The sequence below is a fragment of the Bos taurus genome, chromosome 15 (assembly GCF_002263795.3).
Source record: "Bos taurus isolate L1 Dominette 01449 registration number 42190680 breed Hereford chromosome 15, ARS-UCD2.0, whole genome shotgun sequence".
NCBI lineage: Eukaryota > Metazoa > Chordata > Mammalia > Artiodactyla > Bovidae > Bos > Bos taurus.
The window spans coordinates 78,812,675-78,837,337 of NC_037342.1; the positions used below are offsets into that span (position 1 = coordinate 78,812,675).

Sequence of the window (24,663 nt, forward strand, 5' to 3'; positions counted from 1 at the left end):
CCAGTTACAGTTGATGGGGTCAAAAAAGGTTGGAAACAACTGAGTGATTGAAAAGGAAACAAAATAAGTTCACATATGTGCCTATAGTCTTAATAAAATCATTGAACAACCATTGAAAATGTTGGTTGGTTAATGAACGAAAGACAAAGGTGAAGATTACATGGCCTAGAACGGAACTTCAGTTACTGACATTGTGTGGATAATGTCAGGCAAAGAGCAGCAACTGTCAAGGATATTTACCACATGCCAGTCTCTGTGCTAGGTACTCTACGGAGTAACTTGTTTAGTTCTCCTCAGAATATTTCCATAAAAAATTGTTACCCCATGTTACACATAAGAGAACTGGGGCCCAGTGGGTTTTGATAACTTAGCTTGCCAGAAAGTGCCAGGCAGCCACTGACACCAGTATAAAGAGAGAAGAAAAATTCTGAGGCTTCCCACAGAGCCACTGCCGGGGCTTAAGATACCTACTTACCTGAGCAACCGTGAGAAGAAAAGAAATGAATATTGTGATAAGCCAGCCACTGCCAAAATGCCACACTATTACCCAAGCCAGGGCCTCCAAAATCAAGACCTGGGCGAGGTGAAGGAAGAAGAACCCCAGGTTGGCATTGAACATATTCAAGGTCTCTAATGTCCTCCGCAGTTCTTGGAAATCTTCCACCAACTGGGACTGTGAGATAAGCATGCAAGAAAGGAATTAGTTCCTTCAGTGGAGAGGAAGCACAGATGAGCATAATTATTAATCTATTTTATCAATGCATGATACCTTAATTTTATGAATAGATATTTTATTTAATAAATATAATTAGGCATAATTTAAACAAAAAAACTAAACCTTAAAAAATTAACAAAAGCAAAATGCTTAAAACAAGTTATGATAATTTTTTTTTTTTTTTTTCCTGGAGAAGAGACAGATGAGTAGTGATTTGTAAACTGTCCTCAAATTGTTATGGTACTTATAACATACTTCTTTTTTGGGGGGTGAGGGAGGTTCAGTGAACAGACACATAACTTTAACAATTCTTTTTAAAACTGATTAATTAAAAAAATTTTGATGCAGATCATTTCTTTTGAGGTCTTTATTGAATTTGTGGGAATATTGCTTTTATTTTATGTTTTTTGTTTTTTTGTTTTTTGTTTTTTTGGCTGTGAAGCATGTGAGATCTTGATTCCTTGACAAGGAATCAAACCTGCACCCCCTGTATTGAAAGGAGAAGTCTTAATGACTGGGCTGCCAGGGAAAACCCCTTAATTTTCTGCTTTTCAAAACAAAAAGGTTTATTGAAGTATAGTTGATTAACAATGTTGTATTGGTTTCAGGAGTACAGCAAATCATATATAGATAAATAGATATAGTTTCTTCAGATTCTATTCCATTGTAGACCATTATAAGATTATGGTATATTGAATAAAGATCCCTGCCAAACAGTAGATCCTTGTTGTTTGTCTGTTTTATATGTAGAAGTGTGTAGCTATTAATAATAACTGCCTTTTTAAATCAATGTGTTGTTTGATCTCTGATTATACTTTGGGGAACTTTGCTATCTATACGAATCTGTGTTACTTTCTATGTTATCAGCTATTTAGCCTGTGCAAAAGACTCTTTTATGAAAGATAGCGTTCACTTAGATTAGCTCAAAGGATGAATTTCTTGTGAGATGCTCAGAAGCTCTACAGGAATGAGACAGGGTCTCCTGTGGTATTAGTGTGTGTGTCTGTTGGTTGAAGGAGTCCTTATTTTGAGTACATGTACTGTGCTTATGTATGTACGTCAAGTGCTAGCACAGATTTATGAACTTGCACATACTCGAGAGTCAGTAAAAGGCCTGGGAAGAAATATCTCCTTAGCTTAATAACTATAATGGGTTTGAAACTCAGACTGTTGAGAAAGTGACCAAGGTATAAGAATGAAAACTTGATTATTCAGATGTAAAAGAAAAGAGAAATTTGAAATATTAATAAAAAAGAGCTATGAACATAATCCTAGAAGCAAAAAATTCATTTCAAAATTCACTGATACAACTTTTAAATGATCCAATGCCTGGGAAATGTCTGGAAGGGCTCATCTCTAAAGACCCCATGAACATCAGAATGCTGGTGGCCACAAATAACTTTAGTAGATCACACAAGTGTGCTAGTCAACAAAAGGTTCCAAAATATAATACTTAGGTGCAAAATCAAAAATGAAAGATAATCTCTGTTCATTTCCAAGGGAAACCATTCACTAGCAGAGTAATCCAAGTCTGTGCTCTGATCACTAATGCTGAAGAAGCTGAAGTTGGATGGTTCTCTGAAGACCTACAAGACCTTCTAGAACTAACACCAAAAAAAGATGTCCTTTTCATCATCAGTTCAGTTCAGTCACTCAGTTGTGTCTGACACTTTGTGACCAAATGGACTGCTGCACGCTAGGCTTCCCTGTCAATCATCAACTCCTGGAGCTTACTTAAACTCATGTCCATTTAGGTGGTGATGCCATCCAACCATCTCATCCTTTGTCATCTCCTTCTCCTCCCACATTCAATCTATCCCAGCATTAGGGTCTTTCCAAATGAGTCAGTTCTTCACATCATGTAGCCAAATTATTGCAGTTTTAGCTTCAGCATCAGTCCTTTCAATGAATATTCAGGACTGATCTCCTTTAGGATGGACTGGTTGTATCTCCTTGCAGTCCAAGGGACTTTCAAGAATCTTCTCCAACATCACAGTTCAAAAGCATCAATTCTTCAGTGCTTAGCTTTCTTTCATCATAGGGGATTAGAATCCAAAAGTAGGAAGTCAAAAGGTACCTGGCATAACAGGCAAGCTCGGCCTTGGAATACAAAATGAAGCTCGGCAGAGGCTAACAGAGTTTTCCCAAGAGAACACACTGGTCGTAACAAACACCCTCTTCCAACAACACAAGAAATGATTCTACACATCGACATCACCAGATGCTCAATACCGAAATCAGACTGATTATATTCTTTGCAGCCAAAGATAAAGAAGTTCTATACAGTCAGCAAAAACAAGACTGGGATCTGATTATGGCTCAGATCGTGAACTCCTTATTGCCAAATTCAGACTGAAATTGAAGAAAGTAGGGGAAACCACTAGGCCATTCAGGTATGACCTAAAGTAAATCACTTGCAGTTATACAGTGGAAGTGAGAAATAGATTCAAGGGATAATATCTGATTGACAGATTGACTGAAGAACTATGGACAGAGGTTCATAACATTGTACTGGAGGTGGTGATCAAAATCATCCCCAAGGAAAAGAAATGCAAAATGGCAAGGTGGTGTCTGAGGAGCCCTTAAAAATAGCTGAGAAAAGAAGAGAAGTGAAAGGCAAAGCAGAAAAAGAAAGATATACCTATCTGAATGCAGAGTTCCAAAGAATAGCAAGGAGAGATAAGAAAGCCTTCCTCACTCATCAATGCAAAGAAATAGAGGAAAACAATAGAATGGGAAAGACTGGAGATCTCTTCGAGAAAATTAGAGATACCAAGGGAAAATTTCATACAAAGGTGGGCACAATAAAGGACAGAAACCATATGGACCTAACAGAAGCAGAAGATATTAAGAAGAGGTGGCAAGAATACACAGAAGAACTATACAAAAAAGATCTTAATGAACCAGATAACCATGATGGTTTTGCAATCACTCACCTAGAGCCAGACATGCTGGAGTGTGAAGTCAAGTAGGCCTTAGGAAGCATCACTACCAACAAAGGTAGCATAGGTGATGGAATTCCAGCTGAGCTATTTCAAATCCTAAAAGATGATGCTGTTAAAGTGCTGCATGCAATATGCCAGCAAACTTGGGAAACTCAGCAGTGGTCACAGGACCTGAAAAATCCATTTTCATCCCAATCCCAAAGAAAGGCAGTGCCAAAGGATGTTCAAATTTCTCCACAATTGCAGTCACTTCACACACTAACAAAAGAATTCTTAAAATTCTCCAACCTAGGCTTCAACAATACATGAACCAAGAACTTCCAGATGTTCAAGCTGAATTTAGAAGAGGCAGAGAAACCAGCAGTCAAATTGCTAACATCTGTTGGATCATAGAGAAAGCAAGGGAATTCCAAAAGACATCTACTTCACTCACTATGCTAAAGCCTTTGACCATGTGGATCACAGCAAACTGTGGAAAATTCTTCAATTGCTGGGAATACCAGACCACCTTACCTGCCTCCTGAGCAACCTTTATGCAGGTCAAGAAGTAACAGAACTGGATATGGACAACTGAGTGGTTCCAAATTGAGAAAGGAGTACATCAAGGCTGTATGCTGTCACCCTGCTTATTTAACTTCTATGCAGAGTACATAATGAGAAATATTGGTCTGGATGAAGCAGAAGCTGGAATCAAGATTGCCAGGAGAAATATCAATAACCTCACATATGCAGATGACAGCACCCTTATGGCAGAAAGCCAAGAGGACCTAAAGAGCCTCTTGAAGAAGGTGAAAGAGGAGAGTGAAAAAGCTGGTTTAAAATTCAGCATTCAAAAATGTATACCTGTGGTGGATTCATTTTGATATATGGCAAAACCAATACAATATTGTAAAGTTTAAAAATAAAATTAAAAAAAAAATGAAGATCATGACAACCGGTCCCATGATTTCATGACAAATAGATGGGGTAAACAATAAAAACAGTGACAGACTTTATTTTCTTGGGCTCCAAAATCACTGCAGATTATGACTGCAGCCATGAAACTAAACCTTGCTTGCTCCTTGGAAGAAAAGCAGTGACAAAACTAGACAACATTTTAAAAAGCAGAGACATTACTTTGCCAACAAATGTCTGCCTAGTCAAAGCTATGGTTTTTCCAGTAGTAATGTATAGATTGAGCATTGGACTATAAAGTAGTCTGAGCACCTAGGAATTGATGCTTGAACTGTGTTGGAGAAGACTCTTTAGAGTCCCTTGGACTGCAAGGAGATCAAACCAGTCAATCCTAAAGGAAATCAGTCCTAAATATCCATTGCAAGGGCTGATGTTGAAGCTGAAGTTCCAATCCTTTGGCCACATAATAGGAAGAGCTGACTCACTGGAAAAGACCCTAATGCTGGGAAAGATTGAAGGTTTGAGGAAAAGGGGACAACGGAGAATGAGATGGCTGGATGGCACCACCAACTCGGTGGATGTAAGTTTGAACAAGCTCTGGGAGATGGTGAAGGACAGGGAAGCCTGGTGTGCTGCAGTCCATGAGGTCACAAAGAGTCAGACACAACCTAGCAACTGAACAACAGTTGTGTTTCCCAGCTTAGCTGATTTTACCATCACAGTCACTATACTGTTGGGGATCACTAAAGCCCAGAAGAGTGATTAATGTGAAATCCTTAGCAAGTGATGGAAGCTGGACTTTAGCCTGTACTTCCTGACATTCAGGTTTGTGCTCAAACACTAATTGTCTATATACATATCTCTGGGTAATCACAGATGCAAATTTAGAGGTTTGTAAATTACTTGTGCGACTTTTGAGTTTATGATAATTATAGTATCTGAAGTTTATTGAACATTTTCTACATTTCAGACACTGTTCTAAACACTTTAAATGCCTTTAACTCTTTCAGTAATCTCCCAATAGCACTTATGTGGTTGCTTCTATTGTTGCTATTTTACACAGAGAGAAACTGAAACACAGACAGGTTTGGTAACTGGCCTAGACTCATATCCCACAGTCCCAAGCCCTTCAAAGCCAGGGTCTTAAGATGGATGGGCCATGGTGGAAAGTTGTGACCAAACGTGGTCAGAAGGGAATGGCAAACCACTTAAGTATTCTTGCCTCAAGAATCCCATGAACAGTATGAAAAGGCTAAAGCTATGACACTGAAAGATGAGCCTCCTCTCTCCCCCCCAGGTAAGTAGATGTCCAATATACTACCGGGGAACTGTGGAGAAATAGCAACAGAAAGAATATGAGACTAAGCCAAGGCAGAAATGACACCCAGTTATGGGTGTGTTTAGTGGGGAAAGTAAAGCCCAATGATGTAAACAACACTATTGCATAGGGACCTGGAAAGTTAGTTCCATGAAACAAGGTAAACTGGATGTGGTCAAGCAGGAGATGGCAAGAGTGAACATCAACATTTTAGGAATCAGTGAACTACAATGTAAGGGAATGGGTGAATTTACTTCGTGTGATCATTATATCTACTACTGTGGTCAAGAATCCCTTAGAAGAAATGGAGTAGCTCTCCTAGCCAACAAAGGAGTCTAAAATGTAGTACTTGGGTGCAGTCTCAAAAATGAGAGTATGATCTCTGTTCGATTCCAAGGCAAACCATTCAGTATCACAGTAATCCAAATCTATGCCCTGACCCCTAATGCTGAAGAAGCTGAATTTTAATGGTTCTCTGAAGTCCTACCAGACCTTCTAGAACTAACACCAAAAAAAGATGTCCTTTTCATCATAGGGAATTGGAACACAAAAGTAGGAAGTCAAGAGATACCTGGAGTAGTAGGCAAGCTTGGCCTTGGAGCACAAAATGAAACTAGGCAAAGGCTAACAAATTTTTGCCAAGAGAATGCACTGGTCATAGCAAACACCCTCTTCCAACAACACAAGAAATGACTCTACACATGGACATCACCAGATCATCAATACTGAAATCAGATTGATTATATTCTTTGCTACCAAAGATGGAGAAGCTGTATTCATCAGCAAAAACAAGACCAGGAGCTGATTATGGCTCAGATCATGAACTCCTTATTGCCAAATTCAGACTTAAATTGAAGAAAGTAGGGAGAACCACTAAGCCATTCAGGTATGAACTTTCAGTAATACAGTGGAAGTGACAAATAAATTCAAGGGATAAGATGTGATAGAGTGCCTGAAGAACTATGGACAGAGGTTCATAACATTGTACTGGAACTGGTGATCAAAACCATCCCCAAGGAAAAGAAAAGCAAAATTGCAAAGTGGTGTCTGAAGAGGCCTTACAAACATCTGAGAAAAGAAGAGAAGTGAAAGGCAAAGGAGAAAAGGAAAGGTGAACCCAACTGAATGCAGAGTTCCCGAGAATAGCAAGTAGAGATAAGAAAGCATTATTATGCGAACAAAGCAAGAAGTTAGAGGAAGATAATAGAATGGAAAAAACTAGAGATCTCTTCAACAAAATTGGAGATGTCAAGGGAACATTTCATGCAAAGATGGGCATAATAAAGGACAGAAATGGTAAAGACCTAACAGAAAAGAAGATATTAAGAAGATGTGGCAAGATTAAACAGAATTATACAAAAAAAGCTCTAACGATCCAGATAACCATGATGGTATGGTCATTCACCTAGAGCTAGACATTTTGGAGTGTAAAGTCAAGTGGGCCTTAGAAACCACTGATTTGACAAGTGCTAATGGAGGTGGTGTAATTCCAGCTGAACTATTTGAAATCCCAAAAGATAATGCTATTATAGTGTTACACTCGATATGCTAGCAAATTTGGAAAACTCAGCAGTGGTCACAGGACTTGAACAATCAATTTTCATTCCAATCCCAAAGAAGGGCAGTACCAAAGAACATTCAAAGTACCACATAATTGCTCTCATTACACATGCTAGCAAGGTAATGCTCAAAATCTTTCAAACTAGGCTTCAACAGTACATGAACTGAGAACTTCCAAATATACAAGTTGAATTTAAAATAGGAAGAGGAACCAAAAAATCAAATTACCAATATCTGTTTGATCATAGAAAAAGCAAGCGAATTAAAAAAAAAAAAAAAAAAAAAACTGGCTTCACTGACTTCACTGCTTCCTCTGGGTTTATTGTTTCTTCTGACCCTTTGTTTATCACAACAATCCGTGGAAAACTCTTAACGAGATGGGAGTACTAGACCATCTTTCCTGCCTCCTGAAAAACCTGTACACAGGTCAAGAAGTAACAGTTTGAACCAGACTTGGAACAATGGACTGGTTCCAAATTGGGAAAGGAGTATGTCAAGGCTGTATATTGTCACCCTGCATATTTAAATTATATGCAGAGTACATCATGTGAAATGCTGTACTGGATGAAGCAGAAGCTGGAATCAAAATTGCTGGGAGAAATATCAACAACTTCAGATAAGATCATACCGCTCTAATGGCAGAAAGTGAAGAGGAACTAAAGAGTCTGTTGATGAAGGTGAAAGAGGAGGGTAAAAAAGCTGGCTTCAAACTCAACATTCAAAAAATGAAGATCATGGCATTCAGTCCAATTACTTTATGGCAAATATATGGGGAAAAATATAAACAGTGATAGACTTTATTTTCTTGGGCTCCAAAAGTCACTGCAGCTGGTGACTGCAGCCATGAAATTAAAAGATGCTTGCTCCTTGGAAGAAAAGCAGTGACAAACCTAAATAGCAGATTAAAAAGCAGAGACATTACTTTGCCAACAAAGGTCCATATAGTCAAAGATATGGGTTTTCCAGTAGTCATATATGGATGTGAGAGTTGGACATGAAAGAAGGCTGAGCATCAAAGAATTGTTGCTTTTGAACTGTGGTGTTGGAAAAAACTCTTGAGTGTCCCTTGGACAGCATGGAGATCAAACCTGTCAGCACTATAGGAAATCAACCCTGAATTTGCATTGAAATGACTGATGGTTAAGCTGAAGCTCCAATACATTGGCCACCTGATAGGAAGAACCAACTCATTGGAAAAGACCCTGGTGCCTGGAAAGGTTGAGGGCGGGAAGAGCAGAGGGTGACAGAGGATGAGATGGTTGGATGGCATCATGGACTCAGTGGACATGAGTTCGAGCAAATTCTGGGAGATAGTGTAGGAACATGGAAGCCTGGCATGCTGCAGTTCACAGGGTTACAAAGAGTCAGACATGACTCACTGACCAAACAACGGCATCTCGGCTCCTACACCTTGTCATAGGAACCGGGCTATGTGTCCAGGCTGTCTGCCTGATGGCCCACTCGTCTCAGTATAGTGCGTTGCTTCCTGACACACAGCCTTGAGGGATGCACCTGGGCCTCAGGAGTCAGCCTAAGTATTCGTCTTGGGCCTGCATGTAACCAGTCCTCTCTCCTCAGATCCCTCCTATCCCCTTGTGAGTTTGTTTCTTCATTTTTTTTAAGTGGAAATGTAATTCTTATTCTTTCTGCCTCACAGTGATATCTGGATCACCACTTTGTACTAAGTATTTCAAAATAATGGTACAATTGTAAGCTGTTTTAAAACATGAAGTGCAAAAAAAAAAAAAAAAATGAAGTGCTTAATATTACCTAAAATCCCTCTAAGCTTTATGTGCAACCATTCTAGTGAAGTCTAGTCTTATGGAGGCCCTGCCCTCTGAAGACAGTTTTTCAGTCAACCAAAGTCTTGGTGAAATAAAAGTGGTGCTTTTCGTGGGAATACCCAAAGGTTTGGAGCCAGGAAGAGGTGAACTGGAGTTCTTCTTCTTTGCTTTTCAGAAGGTAGTTTATTCTCCTGGAACTGTAATTTCTCCAATTGTAAAAAGAACTATAGTTAGGGTATAGTCACATCATTGACTCAACAGCTATTTATGGAATTCCTAATACAGGTCCAATCCTGTGCCTTTAGGTACTGAGGACTCAGGGATGAGCAAAATTGACATAGTCTCTGCTCTCACGGAAACTGGTTTAACAGGGAACATCAAACAATTATAAGCAGTCACGGAAAAAGAAAAGTTATGTGTAAGTTGTGTGGCAAGAAGTAGGTGGTTAGAAACATGGAATTACTGTTTGGCACAGGGCCACGCATCCCATTCCTTTGTTTCTCAGAGGTTTAAGAATTCTGAGAATCTCAGGAGGATGTCATTATTTTGAAATATTTGGAATCCACTCATCTATGCTATTTGGAGAAGGCAATGGCAACCCACTCCAGTACTCTTGCCTGGAAAATCACATGGATGGAGGAGCCTGGTAGGCTGCAGTCCATGGGGTCACTAAGAGTCGGACACGACTGAGAGACTTCACTTTCCCTTTTCACTTTCATGCATTGGAGAAGGAAATGGAAACCCACTCCGGTGTTCTTGCCTGGAGAATCCCAGGGACGGTGGAGTCTGGTGAGCTGCCATCTATGGGGTCGCACAGAGTCGGACACGACTGAAGCGACTTAGCAGCATTTATTCTATTGCAGGTCCTCCCAGGCAGGATGGCTGGTTTCCCACAGAAAATGATAAATTGGCCCTGTAATATACCTCATCCCCATCCCTCCACATACTCTTGGGTCCCGAGACCTCACTCACATTTTTGTTTCTCTCCTGATTGGGCTCTTCTGGAGCAAGCTCTCCAATGAGCAGTGGTTTAAGGTACAACCGCACAATGTCAGGGTCTGGATGCATGGCTCTGAAGACGTCCTGTGAATCAGAGAGAACTGTTAGAGGCTTAAAAATGACATGCTTACACACAGATTATCTCCCCTTTCTTACCTCATTCTGTACCGATCTTATGAATCAGCACAGATTATGTTATTGAACATTTACTTCTAACTCTAGGTTGACACTTCAAGTTCATTGATCAGAATTACCCTTGAAATTCCTCTATGAAAGCCTCACACTGGAGATCCACCCACTGTGTGCATGGCTTACTAGGCAAGTCCTGGGTAGAAAGTTGATCCCCAAGCATTGGAAGAGATCATTGTTTATTTTATTGAGCGTGATAAGTAGTTGGCTTTGAGATTATAGGCCATGGTGAATCTTTAGAGCCAAACCTCAGGCTTGGTGTGGTAGTTGCCCACATTATCTGGGGCATGCAGGAACCAAGACTGCCTATGCAAATCACATCTATCAGAGTTTCCCTTTTATTTCTTCGTCAAGGACCAGGGGACAGAGGCTCTTGCATTAAGTTATTTCCAAGGAAAGACAAGTTAAAGTTGATGATAACAAATTAACAAATGTCTAAGAGAGCATGGGAGCAAAGCCCTCGAATCCTTAGTTGTCTAAAGTAGCACTTTCTTGGCTAAGTTTATCACTGAAGAAGCCTTAGCACTCTTTAAAAAAACAAAAACAAAAATATAGCATTCTCTGTAGGGGCTGGAGACAGGCACAAAATAGAACTGATTCACTGTATTTTTCCAAATCCATTCCCATTTTAAGTAGTAACTCCAAGTGGCTATGAGAAGCAGTGTTGATTCTCATGTCCTGCTTAAGTTTGGAAATAAGAGATAGACTTTTTTTTTTTTTTCTTGAGGGATTTAATCTGCTTTGAGGGAAGGAGGTTTCTCCAAGAGTAAGATATTGGACTTCTTGCTATTATGGCTTTGAGATTAGGAATGTTTAATATAAAGAAACATAACCAAGGTTTTGATTTGAATATATGGAATCCATACACATTACCGTGGAGTGCTGGTGTTGCATAATGCTGATTAGGAAACTGGATCCCTGAGCAGCCTTCCCACACCTAAGTTCTACACTTGCTGTGCAATTGTGGACAAGTCTCTTGACCAGTCCATGCTCCTGTTTTCTCTTCCCTAACATGGGAGTGAAGGTAATAGCTACTCAATTTATAAAGTTATTATAATTAAGTGAATTGATTAGAATCTGAGTGGTTTATAGTAAATTCTCAAACATATTAGTTCTCTTTCCTATATGTGTGCCTCTGGGCTTCCCTGGTGGCTCAGATGGTAAAGAATCTTCCTGCAATGTGGGAGACCCTGGTTAGATCCCAGGGTTGGGAAGATCCCCTGGAGAAGGGAATGGCAACCTACTCCAGTATTCTGGACTGGAGAATTCCATGGACAGAGGAGCCTGGTGGGCTACAGTCCACGGCCTTGCAAAGAGTTGTACACAACTGAATGACTAAGACACACAGGGATAAGAGCTACCTGCCTTCCTTCTCTTCAATAAAATATAACAGTTCAGAGAGTTTCTTTCCATACTCCACCTGGAGTGAGCTCTGAATTGTTTTAGTGAATACAATGAACCCTCCATCTTCAAAATCTAAAGCAAATTTAGATACATCTAGAACTACATACAATCCTACACATAAAGCATGTCCATATGTGTAGGCTTGTATGTATATATATATAATGGATGAGGTTATTCAGAAGGGTGCAATATCAACTCTTTAGACTCACTTTTCTAGATTCAGTGATGTAAGAAGGGATTTGTATCTGCTAGAACCAGTCCAGGCTCTACTGTTCATTCTGCCTTTGTATACTTTCTCTGACCCCCTTGGGAAAAGCTGCTTTCAAAGATGTGTTTTCGTTGTCACATTCAGTGACCCTAAAGTTAGTTTACCTAACCAGGATGAGAGTCATTCAGTGATTAACAATGTGACTAAAACATTTCAGGGTGGCCGTACTGAAAAATCATGTTCTGCCTGCTGTTAAGGAAGAGATGAGGGTGAGAAACATTCTGAGGGATCAAGATCAGAGTGTAGAGGAGGGGTGAGGCCCTGCATTTGCATCTTACTTTGAGCAGTCATCCAGAGCCCTGGAACAGTGTGCTGACGCTAATATTCCTCTGGGTTCACTGTTTTTTCTGATCTTCAGCAAGATTCACAGGTCATACTGTGACAACAGAGCCTGAAGACCTACAGAGTTTTCCAGAAGAGTAAGAATTTCCCTGCTGTGTGGAACTCTTTTCATTGTATTAATGGGCAGTACAAATGTGGCTTAGGCAGTCTTAGATTATTCAATTTGAAGGAATTTGCTATTAGAGGCTAGATACTAAGTTGTGAAATCTTCGCAAAAGACCCTCAAAAATGAGTTTTTTGTTTTTGTTTTTTTTTTTTAATTAACTTTATTTGGCAAGTATGCTCCTCCTGAAGAAAGTCCAGGGGTAAATGAAGGGGAGAGGGAGTAACACCATTTTTTTAGTGTATCCTGTATACAAGGTGCTCTATGGGCCAACTCATCATCATCAACTTAGTTATGTGAGGTTCTATCATTTTTGTTATACATATAAAGACTTCAAATGGCAGGAGATTGCCACAGTAAGTGGGAGAGCCAGGATTTGAACTCAAGTTGATGTGGCTTTAAAGCCAGGAAGCCATAAAGGTCCATTCCAGCTTTAACATGTACAGTTCTTTTCCTGAAAGAAGGATGACACAAGATTGTTTTGGGAGGATGTTAAGATCAGTATATGCATGCTAGGCAGTTAGTAAAGTATTTCCCCACCTTAGGTTTTAATGACGTGCATCACTTTGTCTGTGGCCCCAACCTACTTCTCCAGGTTTACCTCTCACCATACCCTTCATGCCTCATCCTGTCCAGTGGAACTCTCCCTATTCAATAAACATTCCATGACCCTGTATAGTTCTGAAGCTTTGTAATACATACTCCTCCCTTTGCCTTGACTGCTTTCCTCCATTTTTTTTCTACTTAAAAGTTCCTCCTCATTCTTGAACATCCAGATGAAATATGCCTTCCTAACACAGTCAAGAAAGTTATTTATGATCTCTTCTGGGCTCCCTTGACACTTTGTTCCTAAAGCTTTTCAAATGATGTTGCAGTGAATCTTTGTATTCACAAAGGCCTTCTCTAGTGGCTTTTGACTTTTTTGAAGACTGAGACAATGCATTATTGATTAAATTATACCTGATATTTTTTGCTGTGCCTGGAATATGACATGTGATCAAGAGAGGTCTGATGAATAAGGGGAAGTGTGAATGAATAGAGCAGCATATGACTTCTCTAAAAAGGAGAAAGTTGAGAAGTATTGAGTTCAAAGGATATGGGTCTTAAGCACTGCTGTCTCTTCCCCAACCTCAGCATCTCTATTTTCTGACCTTTTACCTACTTTGTTATCTCACATTTTCGTCTGTTATCTTTTGATTCACTTCTGAACCATCATGTCTATTTCCTAACCTATTCATAAATTTACACTGTAGCTCCTTTTAAAACTGATAATTTCCCAAACAGTATCAGCAGAGAGGAAAGATGTGATTATCTTTGCTTTCACAGTGACTTTGGAGATCCTGCTGATTTTTTGCTGTTATTTAATGGGGGTTGGAAAGATGTCCATTATTGGAGGGCAGTATGATCCCTAGAGGGAGAGGCAAGTATATAAAGTGAGAAGGCCTGAGAAGGATCATGTCCTTACAATTTAACTACTGTATACAGGCTGTACCCTGCATCAAGGCCCTTGGCCTAGAGGGCATGTGTGGGTTGAAATTCAGGAGACACTCCATTTGCCAAATATTGTTCTGCAATCAACCAAAGTATGTGCCTATTAAATTTACACCAAAATACAGTATAGGGAGCAGTGAAGTATGTTGTTTATATTGGGAAATTTGCTTAATCTCTGAAGCTTCGATTTGTTTTCTAACTGTGGATACTACTTAGTCTGCTCCATGGGCTCATTTATTCCTTCATTCATTTATTCAGTCATTACAAAACCTTGCTGAATACTTAGCCAAGCGTCAAAGAGCTTAAGCTTTGGAATCAGATGCCATTAAATGATGGTATTTTTATATTATTATTATTATTTGTTTCCTCTGAAGTGGGTTGAAATTTCCCGAAATTCAGAAAAAAAAAAAAAAAAAAACCACCCATGGTGAATTTATGTATATAGTCACAAAACAATATAACTAGAACATAGATTTTGATTTACATATCTCAAAAAGCCCACAGGGGACTTCCCTGTCAGTCTGGCAGTTAAGACTCCATGCTTCCAATGGAGGGTGTGGATTCCATTTCTGTTGGGCAACTAAGGTCCCACCCGCCTTGCAGCACAGCCAAAAAAATAAAAATAAAAAACTCACCAGAATATTCAATACCCAACCACAGACACCCATTCCTACACCTTTGGCTAATTCCTTTTCTGGTTCCTTTTCAGATCTCACCTGTTTCAAGGCAAATGCTAAATCAAAGTCCTTCGTATTTCTGGGAGATCACAAGTTTTTATAGTCTTTGCCTTTGTTACAGAAAAGAGCCACTTTGGAGTGGAGAATGTTTATGTGTCACCAAGATTCCCCTCCAACCACAAGGATAAACAGAAGGTTATTTATTTATTTATTTATTTATTTATTTTTTTTTTGCCATAACTCACTCTATTATTTGAAAACTTTTGTTATTTGAGATTTTTTCATGTGATATACTTGACTAAGCTCCAGGCCAGACTCTCTCTATCTCCACTGTTCTCACCAAACCTGTTCATCTTCTGGCTTCATTATCTTGTAATGGCAACTGCCACCCACCTACCTACGTAAGTCATTGATCAGACAGTTTAGACTCCTTACTCCTGCTTACTTACCCAGCCACTTATCCCCTATTATAAATTATGTCTTCTGCTTATCTACCCCCTCTTCCTCATTTCTGTTGTCACTGCCTTATTCATGACTTCAGCATGTTCCCAGGACTCCTTCCTTCATTTGACTCTTTAAAAAAAATTTTATATGGGGCCATAGCCTATTAACAATGTTGTGATAGCTTCAAGCAGACAGTAAAGGGCCTCAGCCATACAGATGCCTGTATCCATTCTGCCTTGACTAACTCTTCTTGATCTTCAGCCTTTACTTAACCAACAGGCTGGCATTTGAAAAAGAGTCCCTCTTCATGGCCATTGTCACCCATTAGCACTTTAACTGCACTTGTCTCTTTACTTTTGTACCTATTTTTCAACTTGAACCATCATTCAAATGAGAAACAAATTAAAATTTAATTTAAATAAAAAAAAATGTTGACAGCCCACAAAAGATGCAGTTATTACTGATGACAACTTTCCTTTTACAAACAGCTAGGTTTCCTTGTAGGTTTGGGTGTAGGGAGGGATGCTGGGCTAGAGAAGTTTCATTACCTGCAGTGGGAGGAGAGGAAGACCTACAATGATGGTAAAATCCAGAGTCCTTCACTCAGAACTCAAGACCCTTTCTCCCCCTCCTCCTTCTCTTGTCTCTTTCTTTACCTCCCACACCCTTCATCCTCTCTTCCTCCTTCCCCTCTTCTCATCCTCAAGCCATCATATCGACCAGGATTGTGTTAAGCAAAGGATGTGGCCAGGCCGGGACACCTGTTCTGCTGGTGCTTACTCATGATGTGAACCTGATCTGTATTCCACCTCTGTACACATCCTCTCTTGCCCCGCCCCAGCCTTGCCTCTGCTGATTCCACATGAGTCTTTTGGACTTGCACACAGCTCTAACCTCTTCCACACTGCAGTCTTCCAAGCAGTTGAAACACATTTTGCTATATTTCCTCTAGCCTTTTGTCATCTTTTTCTTGTCATATTGAATTTTTACCCTGATGAAGAGCTTGAGTTTCTCAGTGTCCCTCTCAGACCCTGATGTTTAGACATGAGGTGGCTTAGCATGCACCTTTGGTAATAACCATGATTTCTTTGTTCTGAATTTTCTGCTCTTGTGCATACCTCACAAGATTGTGTTTACTTCTTTTGTGGAGCCCAGAAATATTATTGACTTACTTAAATAAAACTTGGGACTTTCCCAGGTTGTGCTAGTGGTAAAGAACCCACCTGCCAATGCAGGAGACATAAGAGATGCAGGTTCGATTCCTGGGTAGGGAAGATTTCCCTGGAGGAGAGCAGGACAATCCACTCCAATATTCTCATCTAGAGAATCCCAAGGACAGAGGAGCCTAGTGGGCTATAATCCATAGGGTTGCCCAGAGTCAGAGATGACTGAATAACTTAGCACAACTTAGCATGTAGCATGCTTCATATGCACATATTGTAATCTATATGATTAATTTCTTGTTGGACTTATAGGTTGTTTCTGGCTTTTCATGGGTGAGAAGATCTTTAGTTATTAGCATTGTGCATTAGTTTTAAATCATTTAATTTGAAAAAAATCAAATAAACAATATGTTCTATAGACTTACCCTCTTCCAACAACACAAGAGAAGACTCTACACATGGACATCACCAGATTGTCAACACTGAAAACAGATATATTATATTTTTGCAGCCAAAGGTGGAGAATCTCTATACAGTCAACAAAAACAAGACTAGGAGCTGACTGTGGCTCAGACCATGAACTTCTTATTAGCAAGTTCAGACTTAAATAGAAGAAAGTAGAGAAAACCACTATACCATTCAAGTATGACCTAAATCAAATCCTTAAGTATTATTAAGTGGAATTGAGAAATAGATTCAAGGGACTAGATCTGATAGAGTGCCTGATGAACTATGGATGGAGGTTTGTGACATTGTATAGGAGAAAGGGAGCAAGACCATCCCCAAGAAAAAGAAATGCAAAAAAGCAAAATGGCTGTGTGAGGAGGGCTTACAAATAGCTTTGAATAGAAGAGAAGTGAAAAGCAAAGGAGTAAAGGAAAGATATACCCATTTGAATGCAGAGTTCCAAAGAATAGCAAGGAGAGATAAGAAAGCCATCCTCAGCGATCAATGCAAAGAAACAGAGGAAAACAATAGAATGGGAAACACTAGAGATCTCTTCAAGAAAGTTAAAGATACCAAGGGAACATTTCATACAAAGATGGGCTCAATAAAGGACAAAATGGTTCTGTCCGGAACAGAGGCAGAAGATATTAAGAAGAGGTGGCAAGGATACACAGAAGAACTGTACAAAAAAGATCTTCATAACCCAGATAATCATGATGGCGTGATCACTCACCTAGAGCCAGACATCCTGGAATGTGAAGTCAAGTGGGCCTTAGGAAGCATCACTACGAACAAAGCTAGTGGAGGTGATGGAATTCCAGTTGAGCTATTTCAAATCCTAAAAGATGATGTTGTGAGAGTGCTGCACTCATTATGCCAGCAAATTTGGAAAACTCAGCAGTGGCCATGGGACTGGAAAAGGTCAGTTTTCATTCCAATCCCTAAGAAAGGCAATGCCAAAGAATGTTCAAACTAGGGCACAATTGCACATGCTAGTAAAGTAATGCTAAAACATTCTCCAAGTCAGGCTTCAGCATTGCGTGAACCATGAACTTGCAGATTTTCAAGGTTGATTTAGAAAAGGCAGAGGAACCAGAGATCAAATTGTCAACATCCGCTGGATCATCAATAAATCAAGGGAGTTCTGGGAAAAAACATTTTTTTCTGCTTTATTGACTATGCCAAAGCCTTTGACTATGTGGATCACAGTAAACTGTGGAAAATTATGAAAGAGATTGGAATACCAGACCACCTGATCTGCCTCTTGAGAAATCCATATGCAGGTCAGGAAGCAACAGTTAGAACTGGACGTGGAACAATAGACTGGTTCCAAATAGGAATAGGAGTACATCAAGGCTGTATATTGTCAACCTGCTTATTTAACTTATATGCAGAGTACATCATGAGAAATGCTGGACTGGAAGAAACACAAGCTGGAATCAAGATTGCCGGGAGAAATATCAATAACCTCAGATATGCAGATGATACCACTCTTACAGCATAAAGTGAAGAACTAAAGAGCCTCTGATGAAAGTGAAAGAGGAGAGTAAAAAAGTTGGCTTAAAGCCCAATATTCAGAAAACTAAGATCATGGCATCCGTTCCCATCACTTTACAGAAAATAGATGGGGAAACAGTGGCAGACTTTATTTTGGGGTTCCAAAATCACTGCAGATGGTGATTACAGCCATGAAATTAAAAGACGCTTACTCCTTGGGTGAAAAGTTATGACCAACCTAGACAGCATATTAAACAGCAGAGAGGTTACTCTGCCAACAAAGGTCCATCTAGTCAAGTCTATGATTTTTTCCGAGTAGTCATGTATGGGTATGAGAGTAGACTATAAAGAAAGCTGAGCACTGAAGAATTGATACTTTTGAACTATGGTGCTGGAGAAGACTCTTCAGAGTCCCTTGGACTGCAAGGAGATCCAACCAGTCCATCCTAAAGGAAATCAGTCCTAGATATTCTTTGGAAGGACTGATGTTGAAGCTGAAAGTCCAATACTTTGGCTACCTGCTGTGAAGAGCTGACTCATTTGATAAGACCCTGATACTAGGAAAGATTGAAGGTGAGAGGAGAAGGGGATGACAGAGAATGAGATGGTTGAATGGCATCACTGACTCAATGGACATGAGTTTAAGTAAACTTTGTGAGTTGGTGATGGACAGGGAGGCCTGGCGTGCTGCAATCCATGGGGTGACAAAGAGTCAGACATGACACTGTGACTGAACTAACTAACTCTTAGTAAAATTCTTTGGACAAAATGACAACTTATCTCAGAATAACTAAGGAATAATAAATGTCATTTTTGAGTGTTTAATCTGTACCAGGTATAAGAAGAAAACCTTTATTTTATCTCTGCTGGCTTTGACATCCATAGTAAGATAGAAGTATCTTTATCCCAATTTCTAGATAAAGGAGCTGAGGCTCCAAGGCTTCAGCAAGCTCCTCAGGACATTTCTAGCAAGTGGTGGAGCCCAGATGCAAACCACACCTCTTTCATTCTCAAATTTGTACTCTTAGTCATTAGACTGGACACCTCAAGAAGTTTTAGAATGATTGACCACATGAATGAATGAATGAATGAGTGACCCTATGGATCAAGCTACCTTGGTATCATTATGTACTTTTCATGAGAAGGATGGAGGCTTGGGGAAGAGTTTCTGTGTAAATAAGGAAAGATGCCCCGCTCTGGGCAGGTGTAGCTATGGGCCAGGGCTTGTGCACAGAGATCATATGTTGGTGCACATTTGCCTTTCAGGGCACAGCCTGGCAAACACTTTAGGCTGTAGAGAGAAAGCATCTGACCTCAGGTTCTCTAACTTCATGTTCCTCCCTCCGTCCCTAGAGTCATGCTGTTTCTCCACCACATACTCCTCTGTTCCCAGTTGGCAACAAACAATCAGGATTTCTAAGCAGGTGGTAAACAGGAAATGTTAATCATGCCTCTGAATCTATGGAGGTGTGATATGAATAACAATAGCTATGATTTAATGAAAAGTGCATCTGGTATTATGCTAAACCCTTTACAAGCTTTAGTCTCATTTCCTAATTAGATGGGTAAGGCCATTCCCATTATGCAGATGATGAAGCTGAGTTCCAGAGCATTTCAGGGACTTTCCCAGGCTTATATAACCAGTATACCGCACCTCAGACTCCATGTACTCTGAGTGGCCATGGAAAACTATGGTTGTCAGAATTCTGGCACCCTTCCATTCTTCTCTAGCCATCCTCTGCAGATTTTTCTCTGAACATTCTGGATCTGCCTTCTAAAAGTCCAGGGTACATGACTGACCATGCTCAGGGTATTCATCCTTAAGACAAATCCTGAGATGTCATGGGTATTTTCCCATAAGGTTTAATTCTTCCTTGTTAACTAGAATTTGATGCATAATCATGGTCTTTCTCTAACTTCTGGGAGATAAAAACTCACCAGCAAATTACAAATTCATCAGCTGACCTGCTTTCTGCAAGCTATGTCTACCAGTTATATGCAAGGTGGTTGAAGGTACATATTTTTGCTAACACATCCTCTGAGCTGATTCTGTGACTTGTGTTAGAAAGCATCATCCATATTTTCTTTGTGTTGTGGAGATGAGATATGTGGTATTTTCCTCTCTTTTTTGCCACTTTATTTTTAAATTGGAGTATAATTGCTTCACAGAATTTTGTGGTTTTCTGTCATACATCAACAAGTATTTTTTTCCCTTTATTTTTGTTAATCTTTCTCCTGATTCTTGCACAAATGACTGTCCCTTGGCTCCTTCTATCCTCAGCTCTCTGGCTTCCTAGGGTCTTCCTGACACATGTGAGAATCCCATCATGGGCTACAAGCTCATGCACACTTTCCCAGGAAAAGGTTGAGATTTGTTTTAAAAATATCAGATCAGACCAGAGTGGTGGGGATGTGGAAGGGTCTTCTCAGAAAGGCATTCCTCTGACTGCAGAATCAAGATGAGAAGATGGTAGAAGACCCTGATTAGACAGAGAAGTTGAGAAATTAGGGGGAAAAGAGAACTGGGGGAAGAAGATGTTGCTAGTGTCAAAAAACAAAGTCTTTCTTTCTTTGCAAACTTGCCATATGCTTGTGTATTCTGTTTTTATCTGTCAGGTAATGCTCACAGAGCAGAGCTTCCTGAATCAATATTTTTAATCCTATCCTTTGAAACCAGTTGGAAAAATTATATACTAACATGAAAATGACAAGTATAACATAAAGAATATCTGTTTAAATTTCTACTCTATAATATGTTAATTTTCTGATCTTGAATTAGTTTTAACACCTTTTATTCTCTGTTTCTTCATATGTATAATATGGAGAAAAAGTTCCTAATTGGGCTAAAATCAACTTTATTATAGAATACTTTAGAATGGATTCCTAAATGCATTTAAGGATTGAGAAACCTCCTTCTTCAATATTAAATGGAAATTTTATTTCTAAGATCAGCTATAAAGGGCTTTATGGTAAAAAACCTATCTGATTTAAAAATTTGTCACTGTTATTTGTGTGCTCTGAGATGCATTGTTTTCACGTTTTAGTATCAGTTTTTTTATCTTTAATATGGGAATATGACACCCCACTCCAGTACTCTTGCCTGGAAAATCCTATGGATGGAGGAGCCTGGTAGGCTGCAGTCCATGGGGTCGCTAAGAGTTGGACACGACTGAGCAACTTCACTTTGACTTTTCACTTTCATGCATTGGAGGAGGAAATGGCAGCCCACTCCAGTGTTATTGCCTGGAGAATCCCATAGACAGAGGAGCCTGGTGGGCTGCCATCTATGGGGTCGCACAGAGTCGGACACGACTGAAGCGCAGCAACCATTCACTTTCCTTAGAGGTGAAACTCCAGTACTTTGGCCACCTCATGGGAAGTGTTGACTCATTGGAAAAGACTCTGGTGCTGGGAGGGATTGGGGGCAGGAGGAAAAGGGGACGACAGAGGATGAGATGGCTGGATGGCGTCACCGACTCAATGGATGTGTTTGAGTGAACTCTGGGAGTTGGTGATAGACAGGGAGGGCTGGCGTGCAGCAATTCATGGGGTCGCAAAGAGTTGATGACGACTGAGCTACTGAACTGAACTGAACTGGTTCACTTTCTTTATGATAAGGTTTAAATGAGGTCATGCATTTGAATGTGTCTATGTTGTCTTTGGGCTTCCCAAGTGGTGCTAATGGTAAAGAACACTTCTGCCAATGATGGAGAGGTAAGAAATAGTTTCAATCCCTAGTTCAGGAAGATCCCCTGGAAAAAAGCATGGCAACCCACTCCAGTATTCATACCTGGAGAATCCCAAGGACGGGGGTACCTGCCGGAATGTGGTCCATAGGGTTGCAAAGAGTTGGACACAGCTGAAGCAACTTAACACATATGATGCGTGATATTTTAGGCATCCATTGAAAGTCTATTTTTTCAGCTATTTTGGTGGAGGAGAGTTATGAGGAAAAACAGTGAAGGAAAGTGATTAAGACTGAAAGTTCAGAAAGATAAGTGTTTTGAATCTGAGATCTGCTGGCTGGGTGAACTTGGGTCAGTCACTTAACCACTCTGATTTCAGTTACTTCTTCCATAAAAGTGGGTTGTGTCACATTGAATTAACTACACAACAAAAAATAACTCTATAAAGTCTAAAAGCCTATGTCACTGTAGACTTTCAACATTGTTCAACATTTTGATGCTTGCCAGATGAGTTGCTGTCTGTTTCAGGCACTCCAGTTGTAGGAGTCTGAGAAATTTCTACTTGAATGAAGACATTTTTTCCCAGATTTTACTCACCTATTTGTAACTTTCTTCTTGTAAGACAATGACTCCATTTCAAAATAAAACAAAACAAAAAAACATAATGCCAAGAACAAAAAGCAAAACCTGAAATACACATAGTATCTACTGTCAGCATCTGAGCCCACCCCAAACCTAGTGCAAATAATAGCTAGACCTTGAGGCTTAATTAGCTTTCAATTTTTGCTGGATAGAAATCCAGAAAAATTGGTTTGGGAGGAGATGAGTGATCATGGAGCTTGAACATGTACTTGAAATGCTTTGGGAAAGACAGTCAAGGTCCCAGCCACCCAGCAGCTGGAACAGAGAGAGAGAGGGCAGACTTTGAGCTCCTTACCGTGGCATCTTCCCCAGCACAGTGGTTGAGGACCAGCCGCCCACCAGGATGCCTGTCCGCCCAGCCAGTAACATCGTAGACCTTGCGATTGATCACCAGCCACTGGTCAGTCTCCTGATTGTGTCTCTGGATCTCCTGCCAGGTGTATGTGCTGAGGCTTTTTCTGGGCAAGCTGCACTTCGCCTTTGCCTCCTGCCTTGCAGGGAGCTTAGCTCTCACACTTGCTGCTGGTTTCCCGTTTGCCTGATGCTTCGCACCCAGGTCCAGCTGGTTCTCATCCACAAGGCTCCCATTGCCCTCAGGCTTTTCTTCAAACGTCATTGTCTTTGTACTTTTAGAATTTCTGGCGTGACACCTGGAATTTCTAATTCTCACCTGAATAAACTACAGAATGACCTTTTCCATCTCCTTTTATTCCATGAAGTAAGAAGCCTACACAGAAAACTTTTTAGCCTACTTGACTCTTGGCAAACCTGATAGTGAACTCCTTCCCAGCTTCTCACGTCTCTGTCCTAAGTCTTTTCTTTTGTCCTGATGAAGACTGTACTACCTTTCCCTGGACCCAAGAAGATTAGTCTACCTTTCTCTCTTCTCTCTCTCTGTTGGCTGATCATTTAGCAGCGTTCTTATTTATCATTAAATGTCCCTTAGTCAAGAGCTGGAGCCAATCACAGCCCAGAGGATGGTGTGGCCTGACCCCTGGGAGGAGGGGCTGGGCTCCTTCTCTGCTGACTGCCTGCACTGGCATCATTCTGGGTCAGGCTCATCAGCTCTCCCCCATTGAAAGGAACAGTTGTTTTAATTCAACACATGAGCAGAAGATTTCAAAACCTCTAGGAAGATATGAACGCCTTCTGGAATTGGGAAATGTTCTTTTATTGTTAAGACCTGAAAGTTTCCTTTTATTCTGATTTCCTCAGTTACTGTTTTTTTTTTTTTTTTTAATTAATTGAGAAACCTATACGCAGGTCAGGAAGCAAAAGTTTAAACTGGAAATGGAACAACAGACTGATTCCAAATAGAAAAAGGAGTACGTCAAAGCTGTATATTGTCACTCTGCTTATTTAACTTATATGCAGAGTACATCATGAGAAACGCTGGGCTGGAAGAAGCAAAAGCTGGAATCAAGATTGCTGGGAGAAATATCTATAACCTCAGATATGCAGATGACACCACCCTTATGGCAGAAAGTGAAGAGGAACTCAAAAGCCTCTTGATGAAAGTGAAAGTGGGAGTGAAAAAGTTGGCTTAAAGCTCAACATTCAGAAAACGAAGGTCATGGCATACGGTCCCATCACTTCATGGGAAATAGATGGGGAAACAGTGTCAGACTTTATTTTTCTGGGCTCCAAAATCACTGCAGATGGTGACTGCAGCCATGAAATTAAGAGATGCTTACTCCTTGGAAGGAAAATTATGACCAACCTAGACAGCATATTAAAAAGCAGAGACATTACTTTGCTAACAAAGGTCCGTCTAGTCAAGGCTATGGTTTTTCCAGTGGTCATGTATGGATGTGAGAGTTGGACTATAACGAAAGCTGAGTGCAGAAGAATTGATGCTTTTGAACTGTGGTGTTGCAGAAGCCTCTTGAAAGTCCCTTGGAGTGCAAGGAGATCCAACCAGGTCCATCCTAAAGGAGATCAGTCCTGGATGTTCATTGGAAGGACTGATGTTGAAGCTGAAATCCAAATACTTTGGCCACCTTATGGGAAGAGTGGACTCATTGGAAAAGACCCTGATGCTGGGAAAGATTGAAGGCAGAAGGAGAAGGGGATGACAGATGAGATGGTTGGATGA

At 40.2% G+C, this 24,663-nt stretch overlaps 1 protein-coding gene across 1 annotated transcript in view; it reads right to left on the minus strand.

Annotated features, from left to right (window-relative positions):
• LOC615051 (fatty acid desaturase 2-like protein FADS2B) overlaps positions 1 to 23,438 on the minus strand; it is a 37,943-nt gene extending 14,505 nt beyond the window's left edge. Inside the window, exons 1-3 of the mRNA XM_024975605.2 lie at positions 22,864 to 23,438; positions 10,189 to 10,299; positions 476 to 673 (exon numbers count right to left, since the gene is read on the minus strand). Of these exons, the coding sequence (XP_024831373.2) occupies positions 476 to 673; positions 10,189 to 10,299; positions 22,864 to 23,184 (630 nt within the window). The 5' untranslated portion in view covers positions 23,185 to 23,438. The remainder of the gene's footprint in view (positions 1 to 475; positions 674 to 10,188; positions 10,300 to 22,863) is intronic.
• Between the last annotated feature and the right edge of the window lie 1,225 nt (positions 23,439 to 24,663).